At 41.7% G+C, this 19,698-nt stretch overlaps 1 protein-coding gene across 1 annotated transcript in view; it reads left to right on the top strand.

The window, feature by feature from the left end:
* The window catches only part of CDH16 (cadherin 16), a 65,174-nt gene extending 46,253 nt beyond the window's left edge, over positions 1–18,921 (top strand). The window contains exons 14-18 of the mRNA XM_034788492.1: positions 2,603–2,736; positions 6,152–6,391; positions 7,860–7,976; positions 17,055–17,171; positions 17,500–18,921. Of these exons, the coding sequence (XP_034644383.1) occupies positions 2,603–2,736; positions 6,152–6,391; positions 7,860–7,976; positions 17,055–17,171; positions 17,500–17,612 (721 nt within the window). The 3' untranslated portion in view covers positions 17,613–18,921. The remainder of the gene's footprint in view (positions 1–2,602; positions 2,737–6,151; positions 6,392–7,859; positions 7,977–17,054; positions 17,172–17,499) is intronic.
* Positions 18,922–19,698: the final 777 nt, after the last annotated feature.

Raw genomic sequence — 19,698 nt, 5'->3', positions numbered from 1 at the left:
CTGATCAAAAAGAATAATATGAGATGCTGGTATGCTTGTGATTTTAGAGGGAAATAATAGGTTATTTCAACCCAAAAGGACATTTCCCCACCCTGGCAACTTTCCAACACTTGGGGCCAGCCCCTACCCTCAGTAAAGCCCCATGCAGGGTGGAGTGGGTGGCATTGTGAATTTCCCCTAGAAGGGAGCCAAAGGGGTGAAGGAAGTCCTAAACACCACATCCACACATTGGTGGATCCATGACTGCGAGGAATGTGGCTGGGCAGTGAGGAACCAGAAGAAAAGCATCATACCACACTCAAATTTGTTGGGATTTCCTTATGTCTGATACTGCCATCGCCAGTCCAGATCCAGATGGACAGACTGCTGCGGAGTTGAACAGGCAATAGATCAAGCCCTGTGTTATCAGTTTCCTAACCCGGTGACTACTCTGCACTGTGAAACAACCTGAGGGACAGAGGCAGATAGAAGTGAGTCACAGTGGGAGCAGGGAATAGAGAGGGGGCACACAACTGCCCCAGCTCTCCCTGGCTCTCCCAAGATCCATGAGAATTCCCTATAAAACACCATTACCCCAGGGTTTTGAGGGTTATACCCACACCTCTCCTGCTAGTAGCAATGAAGTAAATCCACCCCTAAGTTAAAGGGATGATCTGTAGAAAACTGAGTTGAAATAATGTAGATTTTATTCGGGCTTTTCCTATGTAGGCCATAATCTGGCTCCGGTTTAGGCAATGTAGTACCCACGCTTTCATAAATATGATCACATTTATATCCTTCACTATCTGAATAAATGTAAAAGCCAAGTATAAGGAATGCTAACTGCAAGATAATTTTGTTCATTCGGACATGTGGAGTTTGTTTCCCTAATGATGCTGGAGAGGTTGTCAAATTAACACATGAGCAGGAACTGCATGTACCAGCGTGTGAGCATTACCTTTAAACTGGGGACAGTAGTTAGAAAAAGATATTTATAGACGAATACGTTCAAAATGCTAAACTCATCTGCAATAGCCCATGGACCATGGGTTGGGGTTTTTTTTTTTTAATCAAATAGAAGGTTAACAGTTCATTTTTTATTCAAAACATAAAATGGAAATTGTAATTGTTTAAAGAGCATCCACAGCAAGAGAGAATGAAAAATTCTCACATGTTTTAGAGGCACATGTCTGGATTTCTGGCTAAAATGGAGGAGGTAAATTATAGATGCCCTGGCACCCTGCCGGAAAGCAAGCAGAAATTAATGAGCCAGTGTATAATTTCCTTCAAAGCACAGTCTACAGTTCAAATTACCTCTTATTTGTTCCTGTAAATGTGTACCCAAACAGCATTAAAGTAAGGACACAGTTTTAATCTGATCCTTTTAAAAATGGATTAACCACTGGTCTAGTAGTGTTCAATATTAAATATAAATACAAAGGGAATCCTACCCAGCAGATTCCTGGGGGCTTTCAAAATTCTGGATTTCCATTTTGTACCCAGTACTTGAAATACAGTTTTCCCTGGGAAAGCCAGAGGTAACTTGTGAAAGTGCTGCATGGCTCTATTCCAAATGCATGCTACAACATGCTAGCATTGTCTCATCCTCTCCCATTTTGGCTATTGCAGCCTCCTCCTCTCTGGCCTTTCTAACATCCCTCTTGTTCCCCTCAGGTTCATTTTCTGGCTCCCCTTTCTCCACCATATCAGATATCCTGAGTATCAAAGTCCATGAATATGCAGGTGGGGATTCTTTCAATGTGATGGAATTGTCAGCTGGCACAGACTTGGTGTAGCCAGCTCCAGGAATCCTCCTTGCAGCACGCTCTGGAGCCAGGGGCATGCTGGGATGGAGTGCTGGTGAAGCTGATGATCTGGCCCTAAAAATTCCACCACTGCCCACCAGTCAGACAGTATGTCAGATTGAAAACAGTGGTGTGCATCTCTCTCCACCCCCATCTCTTCTGCCCGCCAACCATAACTGGTCCAGAACTCTTGACCCGTAGCAATAAAAACCCATCACTTTTGTGAATCAGGCCCACAAGTGATTTAACTCATTGAACTGAAATTGATCTACACAGCCCCCATACTCCACAGAATAAGAGGCCCTCTCATTGACTTCAGTGGAAATCACCTGTATCCCCCTATGGGAGAATATGGCCCCAGGAGAATTTCTATCTACTGTCCCCAGTTTAAAGGTAATGCTCCTTTAAGAATTCCTTAAAAGAGACAGGGTTATTTTCACATTTATTTATACAATGAAGTATCTGTTTTTAAAGCTCTGGGCTTGAATATTTCAGACTCACTAGATATTCTGTCAATTCCATCTTAATTTTTGATTTAGCAGATTGGAATTTTCTTCCTTTAATTTCATGTTAGTGATTTTGACTTTACCCCACAGCCTGAATCTTACTGTTCAGGGGAAAGGTGAAGTGAATTATATAATTAATAGCTGCATCATAAATGTGCATAGTAGAATTGGCAGGCTAATGAGGAATAAATCATATTCTGCTCATTGTGAACTTGCAATGATATTACAGGCTAATAACAAAACAGAGTAGGCTATGGTCTTATTATTCATTTAACATACTATAGATCACCGCTATCACATTTCACTCTGCAGTTACTCCCTAAGAAATGATTCAATGAACTGGCTTTCCATTGATGAGCATTCTGGAGAAGTTAGAGTCATGCAGGCTTTGGACAGAGAAATGATGCAGGATGTTTATACAGTGCAGGTTATTGCTCAGGACAAAGGTAAGAATGTGTGTTTGGTTTTGGATGAGAGATGTTTCTTTTGCTCTCAGGGAAGAGACGGAGGACCAAACTCAGAGGTGATGCATACAGGTTTGTAAGTGGCATATTTGTAAGTGGGTATATGTCTAAATAAGACATTCAGTCTACATTGGCATAACATATGCATTTGGAAAAGGGGGGCAGAAAAGTTGTACTTTCTCTAGACTTTGACACACCTCTCAGATTGGCCCCTTGTCTCTCCATGGAGTCTATCTCGATTACAAAAACAGGAGCATCATGAGTCTATGAAACCTTGCATGATTTCATTAATTTTGCCAACAGCATGGAGAGAGAGATTTCTAGCTTAAGGTTTCATTCCTGCTTACTTTAGGGACATGGGACTAAGACTTCTGTAAGCAGTGATGGGCTTGTGTTTACATTATGAGGTAAAAACTAACAGTTCTGTCATTACCATATATGAAATATGCAGCAGAACACACCTTCACCAAAATCCTTCCTTAATGGACTTACTGGTGGTCCATTTACTATTGAAAAGGACAGGTTGCACTTCCTGGACCTATGCATCATCTACACATCCATATCTGAGATATACAGACTGCAAGGATTAGTAGTTTTGATGATCTGTTACAGCCAAATTCTGCTCTCATTTACATGCTGTAAATTTGAAGTAACATCACTAAGGCTGGGTCTACACTACCCGCCTGAATCGGCAGGTAGAAATCGACCTCTCGGGGATCGACGCTCTTACTCCACCAGCGGAGGTGGGAGTAAGCGCTGTCGACGGGAAGCCGCAGAGGTCAATTTTGCCGCCGTCCTCACAGCGGGGTAAGTCGGCTGCGATATGTTGAATTCAGCTACGCTATTCGCGTAGCTGAATTTGCGTATCTTAAATCGACTCCCCCCCCCTGTAGTGTAGATGTAGCCTAAGTCACCAGATTTACATCAATGTAATTGAGAAAAGAATCTGATCTTTTGTTTCACCTTCCAACCAACCAACCAACCTGAGATATCACTTTTTCCCCCCCAAGTGTTTTGTCAATTTAAAAATAAAGTGGCCACTACAGAGCTGGGAAACTTAAGGGAAATTGCTTAATGCCAAGAAAACAAATTATTTAACAAATATTTTGAAACATACCTAAAGAAAAGCTAGCTACTTTTTCTGTTAATCAAAGCCATTCACCACAATCTATATTCCATACCCCTCCACACTAAGAATTGTATAAGGCTGGCCTTATTGAAATGTCCAGACTTAAAAAACTCTTTCCGTTGTATTTAACAAGAGAGCTTGCTGAGTGATATTCAATTCACATTCAGCATCACAAACAGCATAACTTGATTTTAATTTTTCTAACTCTACCACCACTGCAATCAGTGGACACAGGTGCATGGTCTGATTGTATGGATGGAAAATGACGAGGTTGTTTTTTTTAAAGACCAAAGCTGTTAAGTAAAGCATATCAACCATTTATTCCTATAAACGGTGCTTCTCAGCAATGATTCACACTTCAGTGATGTCACAAACAAATTTACTTAAAAAACAAACAAACAACTAATTCAGACAAGAACATTCCTCTTTCAGCCTGTCTGATTCACACCTGTGTCTGACACCAGATAGAGAATTTACTATTGTCATTGTCAATGAAAGAATCATACGTGAATGCAAGTATTGTAATTATATAAAAATCTTCTATGTCGTATGAAGCTATAGTCATCTGGCTGCAGTGTGTAGTGGATGAAAGGCTTGGCATTCAAATTGCCTAAAGCCACCACCACCACTGAATGGTAAATCACTGAATGTATTTAAAGGGGCAAGGTCAAGGAAATGACTGATCACATTTCTTTACAGACGATTGCAGTGAGAAACAAATAGGATGATTCATTCCAAAATATAATAGCCACAAGTGCTCAAAAGACCCAATCCTGCAAGGCACAGTAGGAGTTGAGACAGCTCAGCACCTTATGGAAGGAACTCGGCACATTCCAGGATCGCACCTGATAGCTTAGCTTAGTGTTCTCTGGTTACTGAGGGAGGGTCCATTCATAGAACTGTCTGTAACCATACATAGTGTTCTGAGTACTGACAGGGCAACAGTGGAATCACCTCCACAGTTCTAACACAGATACTGGCTGCTACTACTTAGTAAGGGATTTTTTTCCTACTGCCACTTTATCAAATTTATATTGGTAAAGGTGCTAGTGACTCAGCTTGAGGCTCACAAGACTTGCCACACAATACGAATCATTCTGGCTTTTGATCATTTGGTTGGGGCAGAGTACATGGACAGCTTTGGTGCATAGCTTTGTCCGTTAACTCTGACAGGGATTTCATGACTATACTGATTAGGTCTGATATTTGGAAAGTATTTGCCAATACATATGGTTTTATTGCAACTTCTAAGAAATATCAATTGGTTCACCTAAGAGCATCCTCCTCGCATGGGTTGAGACTTAAATTCTCATCCGTTGAACATCTTTGTCACCCTTCTTTAGATTCTCTGGTCTAGGAACATCCCTTTTATGAAGAGCTTAAAATTATAGATATTCCTTTGAGTGTTGCTGTATCAAGGCAGCATAAAGAGGTGTTGTTATCCCTCTCTCCTACAAGTGATATCTAGATCATACATCACATGAAAGACTGAATTCAGACCCAAGTACTGAGTTTAAAAAAATAAAGATGATTGGTTTTAATTTTACCAGTGCACTAATAAGAAAGCTGGGGCCATGTTTTCAGCTGTTGCCATTAAATGTGCAGACATGAAAGTGCACGTATACGTGTGTGCACAAATGAGAATTTGGTCATACAGACTGGATGCTGTAATTGAATGCATTGCACTTGTATGCTAGCAATCAATAGGTGTAAATGGGTGAGAACACCTGAAAATTTGGCACTGGAAAGTCTACACTGACTTCCTATGGGGAGAGAGGGTTAGGATTTCTGATAAAGTTAGATAAGGAAACATGCTTTCATTCTCCTCCTTACAAGTTACTTGAAGGTTCTCAAGGCCAAATGATTCATGCTGTATGACCAGGCTGAAAATGTGAGGAAACTTCCAAGATATTAGTGGTTATATTACCTAAGATATTAGACCATGATCGCATTACAGTATTTGATTCAGAGCTGTATTCTATTAAGGCTTTCTGTGAACCTCATTTCCTTTATATGACTGTCTGGTTTCATACACAAACCTTCCCACTTTCTCAAGTTTTATGGCCAAAGCTTTCAAAAGGGCTCAGCACCCAGAATCAGATTTTCAAAACAGCTCAGAATGCTGGGGGCCAGTTGGGTACTGAACATTTTTGAAGATCTGGTTCCAGATTTCCAGAAGAGCAAGGAAACATTATAAACAGCAGTAATTCTAGCTCAGAAGTAATTTCACTGCAATTTTATCTGCTTCACTTTGTGGTTTTCTTGCAGGTAGCCCATCAATGATGGTCACTGCTGATATAGCAATCCACATCTTGGATGTCAATGACAACTCTCCATTCCTAGTAGGAGACTACTCCAAATCCCATCTCTGCACACCTCAGAGGGAAAAGCAATCCATCATTATCAGTGCATTTGATCCCGATGGGGAAGGAAACAGTGTCCCATTGATTTTTGCTCTTGCCAATAGCCCCATGCTTCAGAGAAACTGGAGGATCAACCTGATCAATGGTGGGTGAATGGTAACTACAGGCTTCATTACAGAGAAGTGATAGAAAGCCCTGTTTTAGTCCCCCTCTAACTTTCTCTTAGGAAAATTGTTTGGGCTGAGAATTCCCATGTTGAACATGAAGGCCAAGGAGAATGTTTGTGGGAAGTGGGAACGACATCTGGCAAATGGTTTTTCCATTACAGGTCACTAAAACATTATTCTGATTTCAAAATTTGCTTTTTGTTCTTTTTTGGGTCTTACACTAACAACTTTTTACTACACTTTCAAACGTTCCACATGGTTAAACACCCCTGGAAAGCTCAGAATGTATTTGAAGGAGAGGAGTTTTAATTAAGCCAAATGATCAAATATTGTTTGTTATGGATGGTTTGAGGGTCCAATCCTGCTCCCTTTGATTTCAATGGGAGTTACTGACCCAATTCCTGCCCTTGATAATGCCAATTGGAGGTTTGGTCATTGGCTTCAAGTAGGAGCCGGATCAGCACTTGATCATGCTCCTTCAATTGACTGGTTTCAGCCTAGAGAGCAATAGGATTTTTCCATAGCTGACTGCTAACAGTTCTCCATTCCACGCAAGTGGTGGAGGGCAGTATTTTTGGAGTGGGGGCGGGAGGCAAGCACTCCAGGTCAGCACATAAGGGTTGTTTTATTAGGGAGAACCAGTAGTTTTTTTTTTCCTAGTTAAGATTGAAAATACAATATAAGGCTGATTTTGATCTCCTTGTAACTCTTAAAGAAGGGTAATAGTCTCACTTTTCCAGCTCTTCCAGTTAAGTCTCAATAGCAACTAGAAGATTTTCTGAAAATGCTGATTAAACTGAGTAGGCACTGGGAGATCAAAAGACTATAAAATGGCTCCCTGTTGAAACTTTTGGAAATTGTCTCCTGTGTTTGTGTCCATCTGACTACCGCATATGATAACATTACACTGAAAATTTCAAACATTTTAAACTTTGGTTCACACAAGTGGCAGTTTTCAAAGGCAGGAGTGGTAAAATGTTTAAGAAACGATCAATATTTGAAAGCCAGATGTGGTTATCATTCCGTGATGAAGCTTACGGAGAAAGGAATTATAGCAACAGAGAAAGGTTTTGTCATCAGCCTCTGAACTAATTCAACCTCTGGTTAGTTTTCAAAAGTCAAAGGAAGTTCTCACATCTGGCAAATAGATCTATGAGGTGTTTACATGAAAGATGCACAAATAAAACTCCAAGATAGAGAGATAGATGGGTCAGTAGGGATTTTAATATAATATTTGTGTTAGATACCAAAATCAAAGTATTTTCTCTTAAGGGCTATTGTTAATGGGAAATGTTACTGAATATTTTCAGTGTAAGGTTAGAAGAGAGGGAATGAATGCAAGCCACAACTGGTTTGTTTTGTTTTTCTCTCTCTCCCTCCCTTCTCACCCTCAGCTCTGATATTTGTCCTTCTGTTTCATTTTGCATGTTCTCTGTTACTCCGCAGACACACATGCTTATCTCACCATGGGAATCAGTTGGCTGGAACCCAAAGTGCACCTTGTTACCATTATCCTGAAAGACAGTGGGACTCCATTTAAAGCCCAACACATTCAACTACCAGGTAATAAGAACGCATTTCATGATGAGAGGGTTCTTATAACAGTCCATTGATCTACTCTAGCGGTTCTCAAACTGTGGGTCACACCCCCATTTTAACGGGGTCGCCAGGGCTGGCTTAGACTTGTTTGGGCCAGAGCCAAAGCCCGAGCCCCATTGCCCAGGGCTGAAGCCCAAGGCGGTGGGGCTCAGGTTACAGGCCCCCTGTTGGGGTTGAAGCTCTTGGGCTTTGGCATCCCCACCCAGGGCAGTGGGGCTCGGGCTTTGTCTAAGGCTTCAGTCCCCTCTCTTGGGGTCATGCAGTGGCGTATTTTCACCTAGGCCAACAAGGCCTAGGCCTAGGGCGGCAAATTTGAGCACCCACGGAGAAGCTCCCCTGCTCCAGCTCGCTTCCTCCACGAGCGTGCCGCCACGTCCTGTTTCTCTCCCCTCCCTCCCAGTGCTTGCGCTGCGAAACAGCTGTTTCGCGGGGCAGGGAGGGAGGGGGAAGGGGGGGAATGCGGTGTGCTGGGGGAAGAGGCAGGGCTGGGGCGGGGATTTGGGAAAGGGATCCAATGGGACAGGGAGGGGGCGGAGTTGGGGCGGGACTTTGGGGAAGGGGTTGGAATGGGGGCGGGAAAAGGGTGGAGTCGGGATGGGGTCAGGGACAGGAAGGGCAGCAATTATTTCAGGGCCTAGGGGCGGCAAAATCATTAATCTGCCACTGGGGTCACGTAGTAATTTTTTTTGTCAGAAGGGGGTCGCGGTGCAATTAAGTTTGAGAGCCCCATATCTACTCTTTTCTCCACATTAGTAAGTTAAGGAGTTACAAAGATCTTCCTTTGTAAATTATGGTCTCTGCCGGCCTCTCTCTTTTCCCCTCTTTGCATGTGGCACCTGTAATGTAGCACCTGCAGTAGAATGTCATCTCACATAGCACTCAGTTTGTTTTCTGGGTTTTAATCTGGAGGGTGTTTTTTTATAATCACACTGGTGTTCTATTATTTAAGCCAGTCTCATTATATACAGCACACCATGTGCCACGCTGGAGCTTCAGTACAGACATCTGCTTGTAAAAGGAGTCTTGCCTCATGTCAGGCAGCACAAAGTGTTGGTAACAGCAGAGAGATCTGGCACAGGGGGAGACGCAGGGTAAAGTGCAACCTCAGGAAAGTCCCTGATTTGACAAGGTTGCTCAGATACGCTGGCTGTAAAGGGGGCATGCCTGCTAAGAGACAATAGCCACAGCAGAACATCTTAGGGTGGGTGATTGCTCCTCATCTCAGCCAGAGATAGAGTGCCTCCATGGCAACCCTCTGAAAGGAAGAAGGATCACTAAGAGACAGACTGGCAAAGAGAAGACACAGAAAGAAAGACAGGAAAACCCAAGGATACTCTTTGGACCAGTCTTGGTCACTTCCAAATAAAGGGCTAAATAGTTACAGCTCCCCTTTGCCAATACCCTAGGAAGGGGAGCGGACACAGGGAGCCTCTCCAACTAGCACATCAGTGCAGAAGCCAGACAACAGAGATCTAATATTCAGGCTGTGTGAGGCAAGTGACTACACCAAGCAGCCAGCAAGGCCAGCAGCATGGCCAGGGTCCTGCCACACTGTGCGACAGCAGATGCGGTTCCTTTTTGTAGCAGGTGTAAGCACAATATAGCATGTTCACTGTGGGACGGTATATGTGTCTGCGTTGCACTGATGAAAGTCCTCAGAGTATCTCCAGTCAGCCACCTTCTCCCTATACGTCCTGGAGAGAAGCAAGTCCATGATTTGGCCGATAAGGGAGACTCGTGACAAGGGGTTTAGACTGGATAATCAGAATGGTCCATTCTGGCCTTAAAATCCATAAGTCTGAGGTAAGAGGTTTTTAAGGTCAGGCTTGACAAAGCCCTGGATGGGATGATGGGGTTTGGACTAGATGACTGCCCCAGGTTGCTTCCAACCCTGTGATTCTAAAAGGTGAAATATTCACAGCAAGCTATTCAATACGTGCAGGACTTGTAGAGTCTTTCAAAATTCTCCAGCCAGTGCAAATTATTAAGCACAATAGAGAAAGAGTTCATGCTTGTTACTCAAAACATCCAGGTTAGGAACATGCCTCAGCAAAAATAAAAATGAATTTTCCAGAGAATTAAACCATGTAGCATTGAGCTTCCAGTGACCTAATGCTGAGGCTGTTCTGTGCATTCCTACTGACGCTATTTTTGCTGCCTTCCTTCAAACTGTCCTGAGTGCCAGAATACATTTTGGGAAGAGCAGTTTTGTTTCTCTGACAGCATGTACGTGAATGCATGAATGATATTTTTGCCCTAGGCCAAGAACCGAAAATCTGTGTTTCTGTTTTGCATCTGAGCTGTTGCCTTTGTATTTGTGAAAACATTTGTAACTTCAACAGAAGATATGCAGTCAATTATTTTAGTCTCTACCTTATTTGTATCTTATTACCAAGAACCTAGACCGAATTAATGTCTGGTGGAACCTCTTGTGTTAGTTATGTCATGTAAAGAAAATGAAAGCTTTCCTCAAGGATAAACACCGGATGCTAGAGCCCCAAAGAGTTACAGAATTAAGGTGCCCTGTTCAAGGACTGTATTAACAGTGCAGAACATATTTTTAACTACCAACAGTGTACATGTTAACAGTTCACTTACCGCTCCTCTCCCAAGTAAATATCCACAGTAATTTTCCTACTACAGACCCAGATGAAGCTATGGTAATTGGATGGAAAAGCCCCTCATGTGCAATGTGAGAAATGGCTGGGGTGGCTGCTGATCCATATACAGAGATTTCTTCTAATGGTTGCTATTTAGGGACAGAGAGGGGGAAGTATGGAGACTGGAGGAAGAATGAGGGTCTAAAGAGTCAGGGAAGGCAAGACCAGTAAGTCTGACTTCAGTGGCAGGAGAGATCCTAGGCACATGAATAAGAGATTAGATCACAAAACAGGGAAGAAACATGAGCTGTTAAAAATGAATCTACATAAATCGTAAATCTTATTTACTAAACTTAGTGGAATTTACTTAGGGGATAATGAGCAGAACACACAGGATTGAATACAGCAAATAATCTACTCCAGGTTCAAAAGAAGGCACATGCCATAACACAGCACAGTCTGCTAGTATCTAAGGCTCTAAGTGCTGTAGAGAAAATTATAACATTAAAAAGTGAAAGCAGCTCAGAACAGGAGGAGTTTCACAGGTGTCATCTTTTGGGTCTGTGCTAGCGTAATTCTGAGCAGCTTATATGAGCTGTATGTTTGAGAAAGGGCCTTGTACCTTATATTTTATACTGAGCTTTGCCTCTGGGCATCTTTATCTTTACAAAACTAGGATTGGACAGCTGTATTTGCTATTTAAAGAGCTGCTCTTGCACCTTTACCAGGGACATTTCTGCTGCTGACATTCTGCTATGGTCATTGTCTGAAAGCAGCTACAGACCTATTTACAAACAGGGCTTGAGAGTTCTCCTAGGCCTATACTCACCTATGGAGGGAAGCAAAGCACTGCTGAGAGGGATAACTTCTCCCAGGGGAAGGAAGGAAGCTGCCTACTTTGCTCTTATATTGGGACTGATAAGAGGAGGAGCCAGAGAGAAAGCTGCACCTGAGTTGGGCTTAAAATCAGCTCCTAATCAAGGAGCTATGCAAAGGGTCATGAGAAATTTGAAAGGGCTGGTGGAATGAGCTTCACTTTATTCTGGTGCTGGAGAACAGAAGGCTACCCCATGGGCAATGACTCCATCTGGCATTTTGAACATTGTTCCCATGTTTAGTGTCAGTTCTTACAATTTTGCTTGTTTGAGCCCTGTACAGAAGAAACAGAATTGAACCATCTCCTTTTCCTTGATCCCAGAATGTCATCATGGGCAGATGGTCAGTACTGCTCACTCATCTAAGTGTCTGACAGGAATGACCAATTGACCTTATGGCCACTCTTACTGATGACACTCACTCAACTAAATAGATAATAAAGGGCTCAAATTCAGAGACAGCTGGATAGGTTAGGGACACATATGGATAGGCTAATACTGTCTAGCTTAGCCGTGAGCATGTTTTTAAATTAGGAGGCTAAGAAAGGGAAATCTTTCTGCAGTACTTACCTGTACAAGCACAGAAAACACATAACTAGTGCATTCAAACTTGACTCTGCACAACCTTGCAACTTGGATGCAGTGAGTGTGAAACTCTACCAAGAACTCTACCAGAATGGCTCCTCCACTGTCCACGCTTAAGTGCCTGTTAAAGATCCTCCTGTCCCAATGCTTATCGAGTTGACTAGTTTATAATTTGACTGTTAGTGTTCCCGCCCCCTAACCCGTCTGTCCTTAAGACTGTGAGCTCCTCAGTGCAAAGACCATCCTCAAAAGTGTCTAACACTTAGAAGTTGCTACTGAGAGTAAAACACTGCTAAGAAATGATGGAATCTAAGAGAGTATGTTGATTATGAGCATGCATCTGAGCAATCCAGGCTTACAACAGTGGTTTGAAATTCCGAGGCCTAGCAGGATGGGGTTCACCCACATTAGGTGTGCATTCCTGGGCATGTTTCCTCTCACGGCATAGGTCAGGAGTATCAGACCAGGTTGCTGTACCATGTGTTGATGAGCCTTAATAGGATAAAGCACATCCTTGGCTATGCCTCTGGCCTGGAGAAAACCCTGGTCTGGTTCACACAGCTACATGGTGTGGCAGTGCGGAATACAGCCTCTCTGAGGCAAAGTGGGGTGCTTGATTTGTTCACAGCCCTGCCGGTACTCAGGGTGCTCCTCTGGCTCGCCACTGTTACAGAAATGTGCAGGCATGTGAGTGCTGGGACAAACCTAAAGGGTGAGGACAGGCTTGTGTGAGCAATGAGCAAATGGCACCCAAATAACTGCAAAACACGTACTGACTTAATCTGATCCTGCAATGAGCACCTGTTAATGTCAGTGGGGTTCTGCACAGGGTGCCCTGCCTGGAGCTCACTCCGGAATCAGGGACATTGTTGGTAGAACTATATTTTAATGAGACGTTTCCTCTTTTAGCAGACAGTCTGCACTTCAAGGGAGTGTATTCTTATTTCTTCAGTCTGGGCATTGCTGCAAAACAGAGAAACACACAATATACACCAACAACCTATAGCATAACTAAAATACAACAGGACCTCAGACATATTCCTATTCAGCACAGTTTGGGAATCACAGGGTACTAGTTTACGTTTCAAATGCCATTCTTATAGTTTCAGTTTTATATTAAGTCACACATACTGTAACTGGATGCTGTGAGCACATGGAACAGATCCAGTTGCAAGATCAGAATCAACTACACGATGCCACAGTATATTGAGATTTCTAAATAGTTAATGCACTGTAGTTTGTTTTGTCTGAATTCATAAGATGTTTCAAAAGCCTCAGTTATATTTTATAAGGTCAGCAGGCACTTACATTTTTGAGAGCCCATGGCAGTAAATGTGCGTGGGTTCAGTAGTCTGTTATGTTTTGATATTTGTATTTAAAATTGCTACACAGATTCATCTGCATGCATTGCACTTGTATTTGAAAGAGAACCATTTAGAGGGGCTATTTTAAGGATCATTAAGTGGAACATCCTAAGTGCAAACACACTGAAAAGATAAATGGAAACATTTAATATCAATGCATCATTATTCTGCTGCACCCCAGTTGTCTGTAATCAGACTACTGTTCCATAGCTCCTTTTTAAAGACTGCAGTAAGAAAGTAAATACATATAATGAACTGTAGCAGTAACACCATTCATTAACACAGGCACTTACTTTCAAATAAGAGAATTCTGTAAATTCAATGGCAAAATCATAGCGCACCTATAGCGCTGGGAAGACAGGAGAGAAGAGTACTCCAAAAGACTCTTTCACCCTCATAAGAGCATGGCAGGATACTGGGCTATTGCTCCGTTGAATACTAAGGGCATGGACCTTATCGAGTTGGGTCTCTGATTCCCATTCTTGGATTGTCATATGGAATCACTGCCATACCAGGTCAGACTGAAATCTATCTACTCCATAGTCTCTGATAGGCTACGTTTACACAAGGATAAAAGACCCGCAGCATGGCCGTGGCTAGCCAGGGTCAACTAACTCAGGCTTGCAGGGCTCCAGATGCAGAGCTAACATTTCTGTATAGACATTCGGGCTCAGGCTGGAGCCCAAGCTCTGGGACCCTCCACCCTTGCAAGTCCCAGAGCTTTGGCTCCAGCCTGAGCCCGAACGTCTCCACAATGATTTTTCATCTCTGGAGTCTGAGCACCACAAGCCCAAGTCAGCTGACCTGGGCCAGCAGTGGGTTTTTTATCCCTTTGTAGACGAAACTATAAAGGCCAGTGTCTGATGCTTCAGAGGAAGGTCTAAGAACCCACAGTGGGCAGACCTGGGAAATTTGACATCCCCCATTAATCTAATCTAATAGACAGTGATTTAAACCCTGATGTATGAGATTTAATAGCCTTTCCAAAATTTTTGTGAGCATTATCTGTTATAACTTTGGATATTCTTGTTCTCCATTACATGACAAGTCCCTTTTTGAATCTTGCTAAGTTCCTGGCCTCAATGACTTCTTGTGACCATGAGATCTACACGCTGTGTATTGTGTGAAAAAGTCTTCCCTTTTATCAGTTTTAAATTTCTCACCTTTTAATTTAATTGAATGTCCCATGATCCAAGTCTTATTGAAGTCAATAGAAAGATTTCCTTCGACTTCAATGGTCTTGGGACTGGGTCTTTAGTGAAACTGACTAGTGCATCTGTAAGTTTAGGTAGACAAATGCTCCGATTTAAATACATGATTAGTCTTACTGAACTCAAAGGGACTACTCATGTGTAAGTTAAGCACATGCATAAATCTTTGCAGGATGGGTTCCTAAGAATTTCACAGAGATTTGGTCACACAAAGCTTTTGTCAAACAATTTGAATCTCAAATAAATGTATAAAATCACAGGTCTGTTTGCAGACAATCTATGAACAGGGAAAAGAGCTAAATTTACCTTATAAATTACTTGTTGTAAGTTGTTCACCGGGTTCTATTAATGCAAATGATTTTCTCATGAAAGGGTTAAGACTGATATCTCAGAGTTGAGGCTTTGCTGGTACATACAGAGTTGAATATGAACCAAGCTTTTGCTTTTAAAATGTTAGTTTATACAGCTAACTGTGCTAAGTAGGGTTGGAAAGTTGTTATTACTGAAGATGTTACTATTTTAAAATAATTTTGCTAATGATTTCTTTGCAATTTCTCTCCCTGTCACATTGCTAGCTAGGGCTTAAAATATACGGAAGATGGTTTTTATTTTTGCCAAATACCTAGGCGAGGGCAGAGAAATGGTTCAGGGTTGTTTACACCTCTGATATGTGAGGTGCTCATCAAAAAATTTGGTTGAGAACGGGGATGGGCAAACTTTTCTGGGCAAAATAAACCCTGAATCCTAGTCTGAAGCTGACCTGAGTTCCCATCTGTTTGAGTTTTAACCATATGAATACCAGGTCTTTGCCTGCGCCTGCTTATCGTAGTTTTAGATAATTTTCTCTGATTCCCATTCTTGGATTGCCCAGAAGGAGGGTTTATTTTGTTACAAATAAGGCAGAGCTGAGTTCAGCTGCAAATTCAGGATCCTTTTCCTTTCCCAACCTTGTAATCCTGTGTGACCTGTATCCCAGGGGAGCCGCACTGATGTCACTCAATTAGGGTGAACTGCAAAGAATGGGGCAGGCAACCCCCAAAGCTGGTGGATATTCCAACAGTTAGATTTACCAAACATACACAAAACAGCCTCTATAATACCTTACTGGTTACCAAGAAGCCAACACGGTTCCCTTAAAGCAATCCAGCATCAGGCCTTCACCCAGACACCCAAGTCAAATATGATGAGGATTGCTGAAAATCTTATTCATCATATAAAAGAGTTCTACCAATCCCAAAGGATTGGACACATTACCGCCCAGGTTAATGAATATTCCAGACCTTACCCAAATACACGCTAACAGACAATTCTTATTAACTAAGCTAAAATGTATTAAAAAAGAAAAGAGAGTGTATTGGTTAAAAGATCAGTATGCATACAGACATGAGTACAGTTCTGAGATCAGATTCATAGTGGAGATGGTGAGCTTTGTAGTTGTAAAGGGTTCTTTCGGATTTAGTCCATAGGTTCAATGTTCATATTCAGGGTGATCCAGTTAGGACTGGAGATCTCTGCCTTATGACTTAAGCTTCCCCTGCATGAAGCATCAAGTAGATCTGAGATAAAAAGGATCAGGATTCAAAGGGGTTTTATACAGTTCCAGGCCTTCTCTTGACAGGTCGGAGTCCTTAGGCGAACAGTAGACAATCATGGAAACTTTGAAGTAAACCTATTTTCTAAGCATCACCGGTAATTAGCAACACAGATTAACATAAAGCAATTGCTTGTTTTCACCATTTGCAGGTGATTTGCTATACATTTCAAAGAGAGATGAATACAGCAATATCCTATGTTTACAGTTCATTTAAATGTTAATATTTCCTTTTGATCTCTGAATTAACAGAATACAGCATAGACAGGGACTGCTCGATTATATGCAAACACACAAAAACACAAACATTATCTACCAATATATCCCTAAAGGTTGAATCTGGGTCAATCAGCCTGCAAGTTGCTTAACCCTTTCTGGCCATGCGTCACACTTTGTATAATATTCCTTGCAATTATATAACAGTGGTAGCAACAATGATTTGCATCGTCATACTCTAATCAGATAACATCACACCCTGCCTTACATTTTTAGTATTCTTTACCACAAGAATCAGTACAGGACTTGGTGGAGGAGGCAGTATAGGCAGGTATGCCATATCCAACTATTGTTAGTACAGACTGAAAAAAAATAAGGGGTGGGGAGGGAAGAGGGTGGGAACATGTTCGAGAATGTGCCCACTTGGGAATTGATTGCTCCAGGCAGGCACAAGATCTGTCCATGTGGAGCTCATCATCCTCCCCTCCAGTTTGAGTTCTGGCGAGAATGCTCTTTCAACTCAGGGGATTGTCCCTATTCATCTCCGATCTCCCTCATGGGAGTTAATCCTGAATTCTTTGTCTTTCCTTTTGAACCCAGTGACTATTTGCTTGTGTACCATGGAAGGAGAATGCATGCAAGAAGTTGGAAGGATGGAAGGGAAGCCTACAGTGATTTCTGCAGTAAGCGTTATCGTTGGTACCTTGGGAACTATAGGTATGGAATTGCCCACAAAAACAAAACAAACCAGAGTCTACTTTGTTTTAGAGAATCTATGTCTGTTCATTTCTAGCTGAGGTAGCATTTCAGTGGAAGTATTCTCTGATGCACAAGCTATGTTTTGATATTCTTACTATTACCTGCCATAATATTCACATTTTTTTCTTCTTCACTTCCAATATCATTTACAAACACAAAAAACCAAGAACAAAGAAAGCAAAAAATAACAAGGACTGGTTTGTGAACTGTTCTAATACAAAAATGTGAACACTGACAAAGAGCTCGTTAATGTTAAACTCATTTTGTTTTCCATTTCTCCCCCCAGGTTTCTTCGTGCTCATAATCTTTGTTCATTTGACCCTCCTGGGAGCTAATAAAAAGAAGAAACGCAAAGCTTGTGACAACCTTTATAGTCCGTACCATGACACAGCAAAATAATGGCCCAACTTATTTTACAAAACACTTGCAAATGGATAGGTCAGCCAACACAGTGTGTGTGTCAAATCACATTCAATATGGTACAGTATATGGGATATATACAGTATACATCACAAACAATGCAGTGATTGAACTCCCTAAGTAACTGAAATGTCATATTTCTTTAACCTAGGAAACCTCCTTCAACAAAAAAAAATGAACTAGAATGTTTTTTGTCAGTGTAAGAATGTTTGAATTGGTTTGAAAAAGTAAATTGGGGACAGACAGAGAGGAGCAAAGTCCCAGGGACTCCAGGTTTGTATCATCTTCAGCAACAGAAATGTGATTCCTTTCTCTCTTTAAGGGCCTGATTCTAAAAGGTACTGAATAGGTACTCTTAGCTGGGTGTTGAGGGCATTCGGCACCTTGCAGGATTGAGCTCAAATAGAAAGCCCTACCTTGTTCCCATTCATGTCAATGGTGAAACTCCTGACGACTTGAATGAAAGTAGGATCAGGCCCCAAATAAGTAAGTAAGAGAGCAGCACAAGGTCTAGGTTAGTCTGGACTCCATGGAAGCCTTGCTGATTTGGTAGAACCTTGTTCCCTCTTTTCTTTAGATAGGGTACTTATTGTTAGAAAATTGCCTTGCATCCCTGTTGTCATAAGCAGTGTTAGCCTGTCTTGCAGTATAATAGAGTAGCCCAATCACATTGTGTGTGTATAATTCACTTCAATCCCCCATTGTAAGACAGAATTTTGAACAATAATGGCTGAAAAACAATCAGTAGTTATTCTACATCCTTGTTCATTCTTACAAATGATACTCTCGACTCTCTTCCTCCTGCCCCTTGGAAGTTCATGGGTTCTAATTATTCAATGACAAGATCAGAAACTGCAAATGAAAGCTGAAGTACTTTTCAGAGCTACCATTCTAGTGGCCTCATTCAGCACTGCAGAAAAATACTCTTCTGTTCCTTCTGCTCCAGCTTACTGCAAATGAAAAATAATGACTTTTGCTTTAAAAGATATTAAAGAATTGTAGATTTCTGGGAAGCTATCATTTTCTACCTGCTGGGAAATTTTCATGGGGCATTAAGCAATTTGGAGGCTAAATGATGATTGGAGCTCAAGAATTTTATAGTGCTATAAGTTGTATGAATCCAATAGAGTTTATTAAATATTGTAATTAAATGACCCTTTTGTTTTCTCTGATAAGTTAAGTGACCTATAAACTAGACTCTGCTCACTAAAGTATTTCTCTGCTTGTCTTTATATTATGTCCAGATGTTGGAAAATAAATATGCACCATAAGAAATTAAAGCAACAACATTAACACTCATTTCAGATCTCTGCTATTCAATTAAATCTACATAAGGAGAAGATACCGCTTTTCACATTGTTTCTCATGGCTGTGAAACATCAGCAAGGAAACACTGCCAATAAACATGGAGATTTAATATTTACTGGGCCTGAATCTCAGGTCTAACCCAGTTGCTGGGAAGCTGGCTGAACTGACTTCCTGAGGAATCCCTGGTGTAAGTGAAATCCTTGGGTGGTAGAAAAGCAGCCAGAATAGCTCCAACAATCACTCCACCCTGAGGATCCCTGGCTGCCAGAATGGACCCTAACGCCACCCAGAATTCCACTGGGGACTGGCCTGGCTCCAACACTGAGGGCACACAAAGGTAACTTTGCTCACCAGCCAGCCCAGCTGCACCAAGCGTATCTCGCCACAGTCAGGGATCTAGCCCATTGTTTGTAATCTGACACATGCAATTCTGTATAAAACACACACACTAAATACTTTCACTGACAGTGACTGTGATTCTACGAGCTGTCTCTTACAGGTTAAAATATTGTTTTTTGGGATTTTTAACGTCCTAGACGATGATGGACATTTCATTTGGGTACTTAAAGCTGTGGGACAATTTCTGTGTTGATTTACAACCTCTGCATACCTATTGACTTTAACTGACATCATCAGGATTGAAGTAAAGGGGCGTTAAGTACCTAAACTGCTTAGGTGCTTTTGTAAATTTCACTAGGTACCTATCTTTAGATGCCTATCTTTGTATATCAGCCCCTAAGTCTCCTAAATTACCTAG

This window comes from Trachemys scripta, chromosome 13, assembly GCF_013100865.1.
Source record: "Trachemys scripta elegans isolate TJP31775 chromosome 13, CAS_Tse_1.0, whole genome shotgun sequence".
NCBI classification, from domain to species: Eukaryota; Metazoa; Chordata; order Testudines; family Emydidae; genus Trachemys; species Trachemys scripta.
The sequence above is the reverse complement of the archived record's forward strand: the minus strand, read 5'-3'. Positions and strand labels throughout refer to the sequence as shown.